Source organism: Malaclemys terrapin, chromosome 6 (genome assembly GCF_027887155.1).
Source record: "Malaclemys terrapin pileata isolate rMalTer1 chromosome 6, rMalTer1.hap1, whole genome shotgun sequence".
NCBI lineage: Eukaryota > Metazoa > Chordata > Testudines > Emydidae > Malaclemys > Malaclemys terrapin.
In genome coordinates this window covers 1,796,179-1,814,162 of record NC_071510.1, presented here as the reverse complement: position 1 = coordinate 1,814,162, position 17,984 = coordinate 1,796,179, and the positions used below count along the sequence as shown (strand labels likewise).

General features: G+C 54.5%; 1 protein-coding gene across 5 annotated transcripts in view; it reads right to left on the bottom strand.

Moving 5' to 3' along the window:
• Nucleotides 1–1,076: 1,076 nt before the first annotated feature.
• The window catches only part of TBC1D2 (TBC1 domain family member 2), a 49,252-nt gene continuing 32,344 nt past the window's right edge, over nucleotides 1,077–17,984 (bottom strand). For 3 of the 5 annotated variants that reach the window (XM_054033210.1, XM_054033211.1, XM_054033213.1), the window contains 7 exons: nucleotides 17,384–17,494; nucleotides 15,272–15,459; nucleotides 13,317–13,793; nucleotides 9,675–9,795; nucleotides 4,324–4,509; nucleotides 2,640–2,761; nucleotides 1,077–1,780 (listed from right to left, as the gene is read on the bottom strand). In XM_054033210.1, the coding sequence (XP_053889185.1) occupies nucleotides 1,579–1,780; nucleotides 2,640–2,761; nucleotides 4,324–4,509; nucleotides 9,675–9,795; nucleotides 13,317–13,793; nucleotides 15,272–15,459; nucleotides 17,384–17,494 (1,407 nt within the window). In that variant the 3' untranslated portion in view covers nucleotides 1,077–1,578. Of the gene's footprint in view, nucleotides 1,781–2,639; nucleotides 2,762–4,323; nucleotides 4,510–9,674; nucleotides 9,796–11,211; nucleotides 11,398–13,316; nucleotides 13,794–15,271; nucleotides 15,460–17,383; nucleotides 17,495–17,984 lie in introns of those variants that run through there. The other 2 variants (XM_054033212.1, XR_008445540.1) reach the window with 2 other exon arrangements.

The window sequence follows — 17,984 nt, the reverse complement described above, 5'->3', positions numbered from 1 at the left end:
CTAAATGATTAACTAGAACAGTTGAGCCCTCACGGGTAAACACGTTGTTAATGTAGCCTCACACTCTACAAGGCAGCACAAATGGAGGGAGGGGAGACAGCATGGGAGACAGAGACACACACCCTATGTGTGTGTGAGAGAGAGAGATGCGCATTGCCCCTTTAAGTACGCTGACTCCACTCTAAGTACGCAGCCTTTTTAAGTAGATCAGCAAGTTGAGACAGCCCCTGCTACCAGCAAGCTCCCTCCGTCCGGAGCCTTGTCATGTCCCCGTTCCCCCCCATTCTATGGAAACGGGGTAAGTGAGGGGCAGGAGCAGGGGGACACCCTGACATTAGCCCCCTCCTCGCACAGCAAGCAGGAGGCTCCCAAGCAGAGGGCAGGAGCAGCACATGACAGTGGGGGGAGGGACAGCTGAACTGCCGGAAATTGAAAACCTGCTGGGCAGCTGCTGCACAAGGAACTCAGGGGAGCGGGGAGCTGCCGGTCCACCCAGGTTGCAAGCCCCCACCAGCTAGCTCCAACGGGCTGCTCTTCCTGCAAGCAGTGGACAAAGCAGGCGGCTGCCAAACAACGTTATAAGGGAACATTGTGCAACTTTAAACGAGCGTGTTTCCTAACTGATCAGCAACATAACGATGTTAACCGGGACGACGTTAAGTGAAGAGTTACTGTAGCTGCAGAAAGAGGCCATGGTAGCTTCAAGAGTTCCATCAGGTCTCTCTCCTTCACTATTCAGGGGCTTCAGACACTAACTCTCAAGCGAGTGCTTTTGTCTTAATACTTGCTATGATTATACACACACCCCATTGACATTGCCAGCAGAGCAGACGCAAAGACATCAGAAGGCTTTCTGGATCACATGTGCCTCATCAGCCTCCAATATGGTGCACACAATTAAAGTCACCCGTGATCAAACAAGCAGCATCCTGTGACTCTCTGTTTCCCAACCTTAGTACACAGGAGGGCCACATGAACCTAAGCACAACCTGGAGTGGGCCAAACAGATTCTGTTTCGTAGGTGTTTAGATAGACAATACTGTACATACCAACCTATTTAAAAACAAATAGAGAAATCAGTGCATAAAACGTGTATCAGAATTATAGAAAACAAAAAAAAACCCATACAGAACTCATAACTAAACTAAAATGATATAACCATGACGACAAAACGCTAATGAATTGGCTGTTAGTATACTGTGTTGAAGCAGGCTGTAGGCCTTACGAAATGCTCTGGTGGGCAGAGTACAGCCTGCGGGCCATAGGTTGGGCACCCGATCTAGTGCAGCTGCAGCAAGATGGTGGGGAGGAATGGACAGGATGGTTCAGAGAGACAGACAGGACCTTTCCAAGACAGAACCTGTGTTGGCCCTGAGCCCGCAGCTGTGTGCTGGGTGGACAGTGAGCCAGGAGGTCTGGGCAGGACACCGTCCTCCCAGCTGAGCTCCTCAGAAACACTGTGCCTATCCTCTGCGTTGGCCCTGCTCGCCTCAGGACTTTCCATCTCTCTTAGAAAGGAGCGTGATGCTGTTGCAGAGCTCCAGGGATGCAGGTGCAGGACAGCAGCCACTTCTCTGGCTACATCTCCTCCTCCTCTTCGCTAACGGCTCCGTCCAGGTGCCAGGCCACCTGCTCTGCTTGCTCTTTCACGTACTGCGCCTTGATCCGCTCCAGCTCGCTCAGCTCCGCCTCCAGCTCCTCCCGGTGAGTTGCTCGCCGGTTCCGCAGCACTTTCATTGGGAAGGGATTCATGTCATTGAAGGCGATGCTCATCAGCTTCCTACCAGGAGAAGACAGGGTGCACGGGTGAGCTAATCAGCTGACCACCTGATCCTAAGTGTGAGAGTGCTGTTCCCTCCTGCCGGGCAGCACTGCCCTTGCATTGTAACCAAGTGACCAACTTGTAGCCAGGGCTGGACTACAGCTGGCAGCCACAGGCTCTGAGGCCCCCACCCAAGGACTAATCAGCTGATAGTGTCAGTCCCCCCTTACCCCAGTGTAAAGTGTTTCAGCTTCAGCAGCCAACCTTCCTCTGCCCCAGCCTGGAAAAGAAGCCTCTGAGCTTGGCAGGGCATGAACACCCAGGGGGACCTTTCTCCAGGCAGACATATGCTCCTCCCCTATTGCTAGGATGGATCCTGCTCCTGTGAGAGGCTGGGCCCTTGTCCCCTTAGCAGGCTCAGTGGTATGTCCCAGGACTCCCTTGCGGTTGGATTAGTCTGAGGGGCTGTTTGCCAGGGAAGAGATTCACTGGCCAAATCCTGTCTCTCATCCCATGCCCACGGTGCACACTCGACTTTGAGAAGAGCAGGATCCTTCTTCTCCAGCAGAACAAAAGCAAACCCCAGCCCCAGCCCCGTTGTCTGGTCAATGGCCTTCGTGGCTGTGAATCCTGGATGTGTCAACCTAACTGCTCTTTCTGTTTTGGGCACAAACTCAATTGTACAGGCACCAATTTCTAGGCTGAACTAGAGATCAGTGAACATCACTGAACAAAGGCACATGGCCAACTCTTGTTCCTTCCCCAACCTGCAAGCACAAGGGCGACAGTCCTAGGCCTTGTCATTATTTCATCAAGTTTACAGGTCTGCGCACAAGTGACTGGCCAAAGAGGAAGCTGAGAGCAGCTCTTCTCTCACCTGCCATCTCCAATCATGTGGGTGAAAAAGCGAAGGTACTGGTAAACCTCCAGGCTGTCATGGATCTGCAGAATCTCCTCTTCGTTATACTTAAAGATGGCAAGAGCATAGCGGAAAATCACCTAGGACAAGTTAAAATGTGTTTTAGTGGGCACAGGGCCCCCAGCATCTACCCATGGAGGGACTGAAAGCTCAGGGTGTGGAGCACCCTGGCACTGGTGCACTATGGGATGAGGTGGGACAGCAGGTGTCTGTGCTGCACACCAGAGGAGGGGGCCTCCAGAAGCCAACGCACGTCTCCTCTCACTCTTTGTCAATTTGCACTGTTCATTCTCTGTGCTCCCCTTGGAGAGTGAATGCGCTACAAGAGCAGAGGCTAAACTGGGAGTTAAATGCACAGGAGGCTCTCCTTCTCTGAGGTGGTGGGGAACAGAGAACAGAATTCAGGACTGGCCCACTCCCCAAGCAGTGGTACCTGGCACCAAGGGAACAGGCACTGGTGGCTGCCCGCATCCTCATGCCCTCTCCTGGCATCCATTGCGTTTGCCCAGCTCCAACTTCTCTGAGATTGCCCTACCGAGGGCCGAGACTGTACCCTCCTCAACTCTGGCTGGCTGAAGCCAGGGCCAGAACATGCCTGGTCTGCTGCCCTCCAGGCCAAGGAAGGAGAAGAGAAGATCCCCTCCCAGCTCCTTTCCCCAACCCGAGAAGGTCCCAAGACCCCTGCAGCTCCAGCGCCCCCTCTAGAAACAGGAGAGGAGATGGAGCAGGTCCCCAGGCCCTCCTCAGGGCAATGATGTAGGACTGTAGTGGGAGAAGCTGGGAAGGCCAGGAGAGGGCGTGAGGCCCAGCTGAGGGAGGTCTGGGCCCAGCTGCCCCAGCACCAACAAGGTGATGCCAGGGTAATAGAACGAGAGGCAGGGGAGTGACTTGATGAGCTGGGGTATGTGTCCCCAAGCCAGGGAGGTTGGGGTGAGAAATGGCTGTGTGGTGTGTGTGTGTGCCTGGTAATGGGGCGAATGCTGCCCTGTCTATGCATGTGGGGGCTGTTTGTGTGAGAGAAACAGGATGGGGGTGTCTGTCTGTCAGGTCGAGGTGTGTATGTGGGCATGCGTGTGCCGGGGGGTGGGCGGTTGTGCTAAGGATGGATCAGTAGATTTTGATGGGGCTTGTCTGTTTTCTAACTGTTTTTGTGGAGCACAGTGAGGGAGGGGGAGCCAACAGCGCTGCTCCTCAGGGCATAGCTGGGATGGGATTCCCAGCTCAGAGAGGCGTTTGCAGGAGTGCTCACTGAGCTAGCATGCTAGGAATAGGACGTAGCTGTGGCAACGTGAACAGCGGGAGAACTAGCCGCCGCAAGCGTTTGCCCGTTCGAGAGCCTAGATACGTGCTTGTGTGGCTAGCCCCGCGCCCGCTCTGGGTAGCACGCTTGCTCCGTGAGAGTTAGTGTGGGTTTGTCTCCCTGGGCTGGGCTCAATCCTTCCATTCCAGCCACAGGCCCACTATCGTTGCCAGAGACACGCAGAGAGGCTGGGCAGCTCATCCAGGGAGTTGTGGGACCAAAATGATTATGACACCGGTCTGCTGCCCAGCTCAAGGTGGGGTGTGTCCCACTTGGGTCTGAGTGTCCAAGAACGACAGCTCTGAGAGCCCGGCATAGCTAGGGCTAGGGGTGGGTCCCTACCTTTGTTCCTTCGTACAGGAAGGCATCCCAGACCCGGAGGAGGATGTCGCTGACCAGGCTGTCTACAAAGGCCACCAGGAACCAGTTGAAGGTGATCAGTGAGACGTCAATCCTGTGCTGCTCAAAGTGAGCTGTAAGCCTGGGGAGCTTTTCTGACAAGAAGTCTTTAAAGACTCTTTGATCCACCTGTGTTTGACAAAGCGGGAATCCATGAGATACAGAGGCAGGTGCACATGAAATGATGGGGTCTAAATTAGCTGTTATCACTCAAGAAAGATCTTGGAGTCATTGTGGATACTTCTCTGAAAACATCCACTCAATGTGCAGCGGCAGTCAAAAAAGCGAACAGAATGTTGGGAATCATTAAGAAAGGGATAGCTAATAAGACAGAAAATATCATATTGCCTCTATATAAATCCATGGTACGCCCACATCTTCAATACTGTGTGCAGATGTGGTTGCCCCATCTCAAAAAATATATATTGGAATTGGAAAAGGTTCAGAAAAGGGCAACAAAAATGATTAGGGATATGGAAAGGTTCCGTATGATGACACTGGGACTTTTCAGCTTGGAAAAGAGACAATTAAGGGGGGATATGATCGAGGTCTATAAAATCATGACTGGTGTGGAGAAAGTAAATAAGGAAGTGTTATTTACTCTTTCTCATAACACAAGAACTAGGGATCACCAAATGAAATTAATAGGCAGCAGGTTTAAAACAAACAAAACACAACACAGAGTCTACCTGTGGAACTCTTTGCCAGAGGATGTTGTGAAGGCCAAGGCTATAACAGCGTTCAAAAAAAGAACTAGATGGATTCATGGAGGACAGGTCCATCAATGGTTATTAGCCAGCATGGGCAGGGATGGTGTCCCTAGCCCCTGCTTGCCAGAAGCTGGCAATGGGCAACAGGGGATGGATCACTTGATGATTCCCTGTTCTGTTCATTCCCTCTGGGGCACCTAGTATTGGCCACTGTCGGAAGACAGGATACTGGGCTAGATGGACCTTTGGTCTGACCCAGTGTGGCCCTTTTTATGTTCTCCTTAATTAACTGGAAGAAGAGTGCTGCAGTACGAAGGCTGGTTCTGCAGCAGCATGTGCCTGGAAAGTCAGTGCTGTGTTAGAGGTGGGGCGGGGATGGGGCCTGGGACAGAGCTGGGGGGTTGAGCCCCCTCCAGCAGATTAGAAAGTCGGCGCCACTAGGCCAAGAGAGCACATTCTGTAACATATACCCCTGCCCTGACTGTGACACACACAACAGCTCTTCCTCCTCCTGCTGGCTGACCACCAAAACAAATGCAATGGAATGGCACCAGCAACTGTGACTGCCGTGACTTCTGCTGCAAGCACGCTGAAGGATCAAAAAATCTGGCAGACCTGCCCTAGATTCTGATGCACCAGACGGACAGAGGAACCCTGTGTCCATGAGGGAGATTTTAAGAGTCTACACACTCTTACTGAGTCGCAACTGGGCTCCAACTCAGAGGAGTCTTGGTGGTCTCTCTTTGTGGAGCAGGGGAGACATGTATGATGGGCCTAACTCTCCCACACCTACCAGTGTCACAGCAAGGTCAGGCCCTTCATGTGTGATTTGAGCGTTTCAGGCTTGGCTGTGCCACTGAGGCCCAGTCCTGGGCAAGGTGCTCTGTGGGGCTGCCCCACCCTAGCAGAAGCATTGAACGATGGTGATTTCTGTGAAGTTACTCCAGCTTACACTGTGTAACCGAGGCCCCATGATGGTCTGTTTGCAGGACATCTGGGTGTAGGCAAAACATGTGACAGGCTGAAGCAAAATTTCTACTGGCCTTATCTTTTTGAAACAGTGAGAGATTATTCCAGGCGCTGTGATTTGTGCCAGAAGTGCAAAGCGTTAAAGGGACCTAGTGAGGCACCTCTCCAGCATTTAACTCATTATTGGGAAGGCATTTGCCAGAATCTCTGTGGATATTGTAGGACCACTCCCTAAACCTTCCAGGAATGGGAAGAAGTATATTTTTGTGTTGGTAGATTTTGCTACCAGGTACCCCGAGGCTGCAGCATTGTCTAATATTGAGGCAGAGATAGTGGCAACAGGTCATTTGGTATTTTTAGCAGAGTGGGTTTCCCCAGAGCAATATCGTCAGACCATGGTCTGGTGGAAAGGTTCAATGGGACCTTGAAATCTATGATGAAAATGTATGTGGACAGGTGACAGAACAATGGGGATGTTTGGCTGCCATATCTGTTGGATCTGTACAGGAGTGTACCCCAAGAATCTACTAGGTTTGCTCCCTTTGAACTGCTCTATGGAAGGCAGGTTAGGGGACCCCTAGATCTGATTCATGGTTCTTGGGAAGGTAATGTTGAGGAAACAGAGTAGCCAGTGATGGACTATGTGTCTCATTTTAACGAAAAATTGCAAGGTATGATGGAGTTGTTTCAGCACAATCTAAAGGAAAGCAAGGGAGTTTGAAAGGCCTGGCATAATAGACATGCCGAGGAAAGAGCATTTGAAATAGGAGATATGGTGCCTGTGCTGGATCCTGTGAGAAAGAATAAAATGCAAGACATTTAGAATGGACACTTCGAAGTAGTGGAAAGAGTTAATGAGATTACCTATGATGTGAGAAAACCCTACGGATTCAGACAATGCTGAGTGCTTGTGCACAGGGCCGGCTCTAGGTTTTTTGCTGCCCCAAGCAAAAAAATTTTTGGCTGCCCCCCACCCCAGCCCTGGGCTCTCCCCCTCCCAACTGCACCTTCCTGCTGCCCCAGCCCTGGGTCACTGGTAACTCGCTCCCAGGGCGGGTCATTCAGCAGGTATTTTGGATGTGCACAAAACACAGACAGGATTGGTTCCCATATGGTTACAGAACTGCAGTAAAGTGGAACAATTTTCAGCTTGTGTGACTGGAGGATATCTGGATGCACATTATAAGACAGTCCTACATAAATGAGGAAAAGTTGAGGTGCTTTCATTATTCTTTTGTTCCATTCTTTGTTTCTATGGGGAATGCACTATCACGGTCTTCCTTTTAAACAAATAAAACTAAAACTTAAAAAAAAAAAAAAAAAAAAGGCAATGGCTGTTGAAAATAGCAATTCCAGTCCTAATAACCACTGGGAAGCATTTCTTGCTCAATTTCTTCTACTTTTCCTACAGCAAGTTACAGTGGATCAGTATATTTGATTTGGGGGAAATGAAGTAACAGCTGCCCAAACTGAGCTTGAGCACTCCTGAATTTTGAGAGTGTTCAAATCTTGAAGGCAGGTGCTAGATTCTCTTTCTGAATATTAGCTACATCTGGAGAGGAAAAGTCAATTTCTGCTTCCATGGCTCAGAAGTGGAAATCTTCCTAAGTGCCTGGTACTGTATCTAAAGCTGCCCAGGTCCAGAGCCTCCCCTCCCTTACTTTTCATTTTAAATTCTAGTGGGATCCACGTACCTCCCTTGCTAGGCTTCAGATAGAGAGGTGCACATTCCATTTAGTCCCCCCAATTCCTTCTTTGGGGGAGAGCCCAGGGCTGGGGCGGCAGGAGGTGCGAGTGGGGGGGGAAGAGCCCAGGACTGGGGCAGCAGGGGAGTGCAGGTGGGTGCCAGAGCTGGGGCTGCAGGGGGTGTGGGCAGGGGAGAGCCCAGGGCTGGGGTGGCAGGAAGTGTGTATGGGGGCCAGAGTGGGTCAGCAGGGGGTGCGCGGTGGGGGGGGGGAAGAGCCCAGGGCTGGGGCGGCAGGAGTTGTGAGTGCGGGAGAGCCCAGGGCTGGGGCAGCAGGGGGGTGCAGGTGGGGGCCAGAACTGGGGCTGCAGGGGGTGTGGGCAGGGGAGAGCCCAGGGCTGGGGTGGCAGGAGGTGTGGATGGGGGCCAGAGCTGGGTCAGCAGGAGGTGCGGGTGGGGGGGAAGAGCCCAGGGCTGGGGGAGCAGGGGAGTGCAGGTGGGGGCCAGAGCTGGGTCAGCAGGGGTTGTGGGGGGGGGGGGGGGGGGAAGAGCCCAGGGCTGGGGCGGCAGGAGTTGCGAGTGCGGGAGAGCCCAGGGCTGGGGCAGCAGGAGTTGCGAGTGCGGGAGAGCCCAGGGCTGGGGCAGCAGGGGGGTACAGGTGGGGGCCAGAGCTGGGGCAGCAGGGTGTGTGGGCGGGGCGGCAAAAAACCTAGAGCTGGCTCTGTTCCTACCATTCACAGCAAGGTGCAGATTTCAGTTCCATACGCCTTTCCCACGCCCCTTCCTGTTGCTAGTGGCCAAGGGAATGCTGGGAAATGTAGTTCTTTCCCTGCTCCAGGGCTGGCTCTATAGGCAGGGAGCTAACCAAGGAACTACAGCTCCCAGAGGCCCCTGTTGGTTCTCAGCTCCCATGCTGGATTCCTGCGCCTCTGCAAATCTGCCGCCCCAAGCAACTGCTTGCTTTGCTGGTGTCTAGAGCCGGCCCTGCTTGTGCAGTTAATAAAAGTGTGTCCTCTCCAACCTGCCAGACTTCCAAGGACTTGCTGGACAGCATGGGCCTGATTCTCATGGGCCCTGCAAAGTAATCCTAAAATTGGCTTATGCAGGAGGGCTGCACAGAGTCCAGGGGCTGGGCTGCAGGAGTCGACTAGGGTTACCATACGTCCGGATTTTCCCGGACATGTCCGGCTTTTTGGGCTCCAAATCCCCGTCCGGGGGGAAATCCCAAAAAGCCGGACATGTCCGGGAAAATCGGACATGCGGTGCCCGGCCGGAGGCTCAGGGTGCCCGGCCGGGGGCTTGGGTGCCGGGCCGGGGGCTCGGGGGCTCGGCCGGCGGTGCTCGGGGGCCCCGGTGCCGGGCCGGGGGCTCGGGGGGCCCCGGTGCCGGGCCGGGGGCTCAGGTGCCGGGCCGGGGGCTCGGGGCTCGGCCGGCGGTGGTCGGGGGGCCTGGTGCCGGGCCGGGGGCTCGGGGGGCCTGGCCAGCGGTGCTCGGGGGGGCCCGGGGCCGGGCCGGGGGCTCGGCCGGCGGCTCGGGTGCCGGGCCGGGGGCTCGGCCGGCGGTGCTCGGGGGGGCCCAGTGCCGGGCTGGGCCGGGGGCTTGGGGGGCCCGGCCGGCGGTGCCAGGCCGGGCCGGGGGCTCGGGGGGCCCGGCCAGGGGCTCGGGGGCCGCGCCTCCTCCTCCCCCCACACCCCCCCTTACCTGCTTCAGGCTTCCCGCGACTCAAATGTTCGCGGGAAGCAGGGGAGGGGCGGAGACTTTGGGGAGGGGGCGGAGTTGGGGCGGGGGCGGGGCTGGGGCCCCTTTAAAGTGTCCTCCTTTCGGAGGCACTAAATATGGTAACCCTAGAGTCGACCATGTCCCTTTAACATCTCTGTGCAAGTACCCTGCTGTCTTTCACCACTGTGACGTAGCTGGATTCTCATGCTCACCTGTGATGCTATTAACGTGTTGCTATAGTAATCCGCCGGCATCAGGTTTTCCACAATGTGAACCAGGCACCAGAATGCGCTTTCCTCCTCTTCTAGGACCAGGAGGGCAATGGCTGCCAACCTGCAATGGACAGGACACCGTGAAACAAAGCAGACACACTCTATTACCTACTGAGCAGACACTGACCTCCAATAGCACTGGTGGGGAATCAGAGATTCTGGTTGGCATTGGTCTTCTAGCTTCAGGTTTGTCATGAAATCTTTGTGTGGCGCTGGTGCAGGGAGCACAGGCTGCTGAGCAGTGACAGGCCAGCCAGCGAGTGTGCTTTTCCAGGGCCTCAAAGATCTCCCTGTATCTCCTGGAGTAACAAAGCTGGCTGGAGCTCATTGCCACGTCCGGCAGCACTGCCAGAGCACTAGAGATTAGGCAGGGCTAAGCAATGAAGCTAGACTCCTGGGGCCAGCGCCCCAGTTTGGGTACTTGGGGGGGTGGGGGGGCTCTATTGAAGCCAGTGGAGGTGTGCTGATTTACACCACGTGGGAGGGGCTCTACCCTGATAGATCCATGTGACACAGATTCCTTCCCTTCCCCCCCCTCGCCGATCATCCATTCATCGCCATAGCCTGAGCCCCCTCGACTGCGATCAGCCTCAGAGGAGCAGCGGGTGCCTTGTGCTGGACAGGATGAGCTCTCCGGGGCAGGGAACTTGCCTTCCCGAGGTAGTCTGCAGAGCCCCATGCATGTCCTAGGTGCCAGATAATACATACAACATCCCAGCCTGCTCCCAGAGCCGGATGGGAGGGAGGGTCCTAGGTAGCCTTTGGGCAACCTCACACAAACAGCTGGGGAGAAAGAGGGCCCACGTGGCAGCCAGGTGACTCCACACAGAGCAGAAGGCACTGGGGGGTAGGGAGCCCATGTGGCTGCCAGGCAATGCCCTGCAGAGAGCTGGGCAGGGAGAGGGGACCACATAGCTGCTGGGTGACACCGTGCAGAGAGCAGGCTCTGAAGAATAAAGAAGGCTTCCCAATATCTATGTCAAGTCTTCTCCACTAAGAGGAGTGTCACCAGGACAGTTGTGTGCCATGTGTGCCAAACCTCAATTATTACACACCAATTCAGACCTTGCCTTTTCCTATTGCTTAGGAAGCAGAGGCTGACAGCAGCAGCCCGCTTCACATCGTACTGCTTGCGCAGCTCCCGGAAAAGCTAAGTGCTTGTTACTGCCGGCAAGCCAATTCCAGAGGCTGCTGCCACACGCCCAAGTGCTTCTGCGGCGACTGCGGGTGCTGAGCAGCTCCCAGGATTTGGCCAACGTGATACAAATGACTGATGTACATTTCATGTCATTGTTAATATACATCACAGCAATGCTCCAGGCGTCCTAAATCACCGCATGAGGGCTAAGAATACTGAGTGAGACTACAAGGAGTCTTTTGAAAAAGTCACTTTATTCTGCCTCTCTTCTATTCCCTGAATCTGATCCCATTGTTCTTTAGATGCTCAACAGTCACTGATGAGCTCAGAGGAAAGTACCTGTTCGGGAGATGGCTGTGTACCTTTCCTTCAAAGGAGGAGTGACAGCATTTCTGTTGTCACGGGATTGATCACCTGGCTTTGGAAGTTTGTTCCTGGCTGGAGGTTAGTAGGTGTGGGTTTGCAGCCCATGAACAAAGGGCATGATGAATGCTGGGCACAGGAACTGGTCTGCCTCTCTTAGCTCTAAACAGGGGACAGGGAAAGTATGGGGCTGATGGAGGAAGAGGTGTCAAACTCACAAAACACAAACAAGCCTTCATTTTTAAGCAGGACATTGATCGCCAGTGTATGCGGGCCACAGGGCATTTGCCTCCTTGCCAACTCTGCTACGAGCAGTGTTGTGACAAATGGGCCTACAAATCCACCCAACTTGGGAGCGCAGTTGTAAAAAGCATGTAAAAGTTACAAGTTGTTCCAGTAACCTATAACAACAAACGTTGATGGCAACAGGCACGGAAGGGAGACAACTGAAGGGAGAATAACTGAATTACTCTGAGGAAAAAAAGGCCAAGTCGCTATGACTCAAGGACTGCGATGAAATTACGCTCGTTAAAAAGAGATGTGGAGCTGGAAGTTCATGAGCCAAAACTGGTATGTTGGATATTAGGCCTTTTTGGTGGACATAATAATGAGGGGATGGGCTATTCCACCCACCACTCCCTCTTGGGGCCCTTAAAGAGATTCTGTGGGGAAAGAACGAAAGAACAAACAAAAAGAACAGATGGATAGAACAGGCAGAGGCTACTGGAGCGAGCTTCTCCATCATGGCTGCCAATCCCACCATTTCCTGGCACCTCTGGCCTTCATCACCCTGATCCTGAGAGGTGTTGTGTGACCAGAATGGGCCAGAGAGGGACCCAGATGACATCGCCACCCCTGCTGGCTCCAACTGAATGTCAACCCCCACCTGGGACGACAGTTACCACCACCTTTGGTACCATCTAAGGCGGGATGGGCAAACTATGGCTCAGAGGCCGCATCCGGCCCTTCAGACATTTTAATCCAGCCCTTGAGCTCCCGCCGGGGAGCAGGGTCCATGGGCTTACCCCGCTCGGTGCGTACCGTGGCTCCTGGAAGCAGCGGCATGTCCCCCCTCTAGCTCCTACGTGTAGGGACAGCCAAGGGGCTCCACATACTGCCCCCACCCCACACGCTGCCCCCACAGCTCCCATTGGCCGAGAACCATGGCCAACGGGAGCTGCAGGGGTGGTGCCTGCAGACGGGGCAGCGTGCAGAGCTGCCTGGCTGTGCCTCTGCATAGGAGCCGGAGGGGGAACATGCCGCTGCTTCTGGAGCTGCTTGAGGTAAGCGCCGCCGGGAGCCTGCACCCCTCCCACACCCCAACCCCCTGCCCGAGCCCTGATCCCCCTCCTGCCCTCTGATCCCCTTGGTCCTTCACCCCTCACCTCCCCCACACCCCAACTCCCAATTTCATGAGCATGCATGGCCTGCCATACAGTTTCCATACCCAGATGTGGCCCTCGGGCCAGAAAGTTTGCCCACCCCGATCTAAGGCCTCTCAAACAAGGGAGATTTTCTTTCTAAAACGCACTCCAGCTAACGGCAAAGGGAAGAAGGGATGTTGTACAAATGGAAGCCTTAGTTAATACTTTACATTTCAAAGGCTTTAGCTGTTTTTCCTTCTTTTCTGTATCTCCAGTAAAAGGTTAAAAGGCTCTTTAATGGTGTGTTTGCCATGGCACTAAAGCAAGCCGAGGTCTCTGTATGCCAAGCCCTGGGCCTTGTTTAACACTGTTTAATGTTGGAAAGTGACTGGGTGATGTGAACACCTTTAACCCACACGTTCCATCTAAATTAATACAAAAGCAGCTATCCCAGCTCCCCCAGACAGGGGAATCCCTGAAGAACCAACACCATCACTCTAACAGGAAATGTCCACCTGCTTCCCTTCCCTGCAGGTTCCTCTCCTTGCGGTACTCCTCTGGCCCCCTCGCTGGGGTATCTGAGCACCCTATTCTGCAACGGACTGATCCTCCAGGAGCTCCCAGGACTCAGGGGCGGCTCTTATCCCCTTGTACAGAGACAGCCCAGCAGTGAGCAGCCTTCCCTGCTGCTCCGGCAGTGGCATCTCAGCGTCTCACCTGTTTAGCCCCTGGCAGTAGCCGATGGCGGGATTCTGCCAGGAGAAGGCCAGCAGCACCCTTCGGAGCTTGGGGACGAGCTGGGAGGTGGGAGATGTGAAATGCCTGTTGTTGGTCAGGGTGCGGGGCAGGTCCAGCTCGATCTGCCGGGAGGCGGGGTGCTCCGTGCGCTCACACTGCCGCAGCAGGCTCTCGTAGTGGTTGGCGGCGTGGTGATGGGACAGGCGCTGGGTCACTATCCATTTCCAGACCCTTTGGCGGTGCTCCACGGGGATGCCGCAGCGGATCAAGCCTTTCAGCTCTGCAGAGGGGCTCAACTCAGCCATGCCGGCCCATCTCTCACCAAGAGGCTTCTCTACCGCCGCGTGGCTCAGCAGGTTGTTGGATTTGATCTCTAGGGCTTGGATTTTAGCCAGAAGCTTCCAGTCCTCAGCCTCGTATTTGGGAATGGTCATAAACCCGTAGTCGTCATACTCTCTGGAGAGGGCAGAGCAGAGCAGGGGCTGAAACCCACGTGCTAGACGCTGGATAGTTTGCCCAGTGGGGTACTGGTATGCAGGGCAAACTGAGTCAGAGGCAGCTACGGTGCCCAGTCCCGACTCCTGCTGCCCTAGGCACAGTGGCTGTCTCCCTGGGCAGCGCCTGTGCGAGAGCCAGCTTTGGCCCCTCCTCCTGGAACCCCAGCTGCTAGAGATGGAAGGAGCCACCACACTGCTGGGCCTCCTATCCCCTGATCACCAACACTTCCACGTGTCCTTCCAGTGCCCCCTTTGTAACTGTGTTCAAACCTTAGCCAGCCTGGTCCCGTGGCACCTCAGCCAGGAGTGGGGCCCTGCTGGGTCCTAACCCAGCCGCTGACAAGCTGAACAACCAGACAGACATTTGCCAGAGGTATGGTACAGATTTCCCCATCACATAACAACCCCTCTCCTGACTCCAGGGTTTGTCTTCACTGCAGTTTCCCACCCACCCACCCCAGGTGTTGCCCTAACCCCTCCCATTCACACCCATAACCCTCACCCCGCTGCGGTGGTGCTTGACACCCGGGTTAGCTGGCCCAGCAGAGCGCAGGAGTCGCTTTCACTCAGGCTGGTAACCTGCCCACTTTGCAGGGAGGTTGCAGACTAACCCATTCAAGTGCTGATGGCTTTCCAATGCCTTCCCACAATTCCCCCACGTTCTCAGGACAGACAAATTCTGCCACAGTTCACTGAAAGACTCTCAGAGCCGCTCGGCTCATTGCAGCACCAAGACCCAGAAGTCCAGTGAGGTCCCAGTAACTCGAGTATGGGTTTGCAGTGCAGCTGCTCACACCCTGGTGACCCTGCAGAGAAGACCAGCCTCACACTTCCTCCCGGCCTCTGCTCATCCCCAGTATCCACTTATGGGAGATGTGTGCACAGAAACCCCAAACTGCCTGCATGTGACAGCTGCTCAGTCACTTCCCCTCCACAGCGGCGATGAGACCTGTGCTCACCCCAGGCTAATTGCACTGCCTGGCTAAGCAGAGCGTCCCAGCTCAGGGAGGACAAGGAATAGCAAACTCAGCAGTGAGGTGTGTACTGAAAACGTTATTGCTGATGGCACCTCGTCTGGCTAAATGCACAGAACAGGCTCCATCGCAGGGGCCTGGGAGTGCTTTGTTTTAGGGATGCATCTTCCTATTCCAGAATCTGTAACCCACGGGTGACTGTCAGCAGCCTTGAACTGGGCTGTGGGAGACATGCAGATCCGTCCAGCCAGTTGCTGCCAGAGATCCTGGAGTTGAGCTATGCACACTGTGCAGGACAGCAAGCCTGTCCGCCTCAGCAGGGGACAGCTGGGAACCTGGCAGAAGGCGCCGCCCCAGGACTGTTCTGAACCGAGGGCCCATCCCATGACAGAGAGTCCTTCTGCACTTGCTGCATCCCTGCCACAAAGCAGTGATGTGCCCTTCTCGCCCACGTGCCCCTTACCTGACAGGGTTCAGCTGAAGAGCCTCTGCTGCTTCCTCCTTCGCATCCCACTGTAGCGCCTCCTGGATCAGGCTCTTCACCAGCTCGGCCTCACCTCTGGCCAGGTCAGGGGAGGCCTCCTGCAGCCTCCGCAGCATCATCAGGTATTTGCTCTCCACCTGGCAGCTGCGGGCTTGCAGGCGGGCACACTGGAAGAGAGCGTTGGGGGTGCCATCAGAGTGGCTTGCTGCAGATGCACGAGACTGACAGCCCCTGACATGTGTGTCAGCCATGAGCATGGCTGGGGAGCAAAGCCCACATCGCCTGCCCTTGCCCCTGGAAACCCCCCACCCAAAGGCACCCAGTGCCAGGGGTCTGCCCCAGCAGCTGCCTGCATCTCCCGTGTTCATGGGCAAGCAGTTACGGAGTCAACCACATGCCACGGAGCGCAGTGCAGGGTGGAAGGAAGGCCGCTGCAGCAGGAAAGAGCCAGAGCCCCGCAGGAGCAAGGAGAGGTGCCTGGGTGCCGGCAGTAGGTCACTGCTGTGCAGCAAGGGCAAGCGAGGGCTGGTGAGCTGGGGGGTGTTAGAGGGTAAAGCGGGAGTCCACGGGAGTGTGTGTGCATGTGGAGGAAACTGCATAGGGAATTTTATTAGGGGGGTGTCAGAATTGCCCAGAGTGAAATTTGGCCAGGACACCTGGGTTCATACCTTGACCATTTTGAAGAGGCATCTAAAGCCTTACCCCTGTTTCATCTATTCCAACTGCTCCTCTGCAGCTTCCCAGCCAGGCCGTGCTACTCCTCTACTGGCAGGGACAGCGCTAGTGACTAGCAGAAGGCTCAGCTGAGTTTGAGACTCCGGTGTGCTGGCCACTGCCCAGACAAGTAATGAGAGACAGGCCTGCCCCAGAGAGCTCAGAGCCAGGCCAGAGAAGGGGTGGGAGAAAGGAAGCGTCGTTCTCCTGGATATACAGGTGAGAGGCTGAGGGACTCACCCAAGGGCATGCCACGCTAGGAGCTCACTGAAGACATCTGCGCATCGGCTGCAGCAGTTAGGAAAGCAAACAAGGTGTTAGGGTGCATAGGGATGGGATGGAGAACAACATGGAACTAATACAGTGCCATTATTCACAGCACTGCCTCGCCGCTGTCTGATTCGTGTGAGCAGGACTGCACCCCACTTCGACAGTCACTGCAGAACTAGAGGGGACCATAGCGGGGGAGGAGGAGAACTAAGGGCTCTGAAGACAGATTAACTGGGACTGTTTTCTGTAGAGAGGAGATGAATAGGAAGGAGCATGACAAGAGTACAATCATGAATGGAACAGCAAAGATAGGACCAAGGGCAGTGCCCATGCCATCACACAATACAATAACATGGAGAAACTTGGTGAAATCAAATGGTGCCAAATTCTGACAAAACAGAGAAGGAAACACTTTTTCATACAGCACACCATTAACCTGCGGAACTCACTGCCACATGAGGTGTTGAGACCAAGAGCTGAGCAGGATTCAAAAAAGGACTGAATGTTTCTGTGGCTGAGTATCCAGAGTTATGATAGCAGAGATTAAAACGCAAACAAGTGCTTCAGAAGGGACAAACTCCAAGCGCTGAGTGTCAGCCGACCTCTAACTCCTGGGGGCTGAAGGGAACTTTCCTTGTGGGCATCTTAGCTTCAGCGCTGCATCCTGCTGGCACTGGCCCTTGTCGGCGACAGGATACTGAACTGGATGGCGCCTGGGGTGAGCCTGTTCCTATGTAAATCCCAGAGCCTCACGTGACTCTAAAGTTTGTGTCTGGCCTGGAGTTGAAATTTGTAGAGAAGCAGAAATTTGATTTTGCAAGACCCCAACTCTACTAATGCTTCATCGTCCCTTGAGACCCAAACAAAAATTAGGGTTTGCCTGTATGTTATTTGGGAAACTCTTGAGGGAAGATGATCAGAGATCCCATGTCGGGGCCACCAAAATGCAGAGTGAAGGAGTGGATGGGAGTCTACTGGGAACAAGACCCTTGTTGGCTTACTGTGCATCTGGGACTGGGGCTGGGTAGGAAGGGAAACTCCTGCATTGGTGCTCACTTCACAATAACTAAATGAACAGCTGCCACCTCTCTCCGCAGCTCATCTCACCTTCATCAGCAGGACTTTCTCCTTCTCGGCAACACTTCTCCAGAGCTTCGTGACCTGGTGGATCTCTGAGTTGAGGAACTGGTTCTGAGTTCTGTAAGCATCTAGGTCATCCTGCCAGAAAGCAGAGCAGGTGCTCACACCAGGCTGGCAGCTTGCAGACAGCAGGCAAGCTTTTGCTATTCTCCTCTCTGTTTTAAATCCCCACAGAAAAACTAAAGAATGAGAGGATGGCTCCATAATTTAAGGTAAAATACATTACAGGGAGGGCATAATTCTCCCAAATAACATCAGAGACCCAGGAAATTTAGACGTAAGGCTAAACTTAAAAGAAATTCAGACACGTTCAGGTCTGGAATGTACAGGTAGGGCACCCAAACCATCTTACCTCTGCCCTGTAATAGTGCGTAATGCTTGGAGATGCTGCAAGGAGACAGGCAGAGAGATCTGGGTTTGGTTCATTTTTAAAGGCATTCCAGGCACCAACAAACCTCACCTCACTGCAGACAAAACCCCACTGTTGGCCGCAGTGCTTCTCTGTTGAGAGACACAAGCGTCCATTATAACTGCACAGAGGAGGCTGGGAGCTGCACGGTGGGCCAGG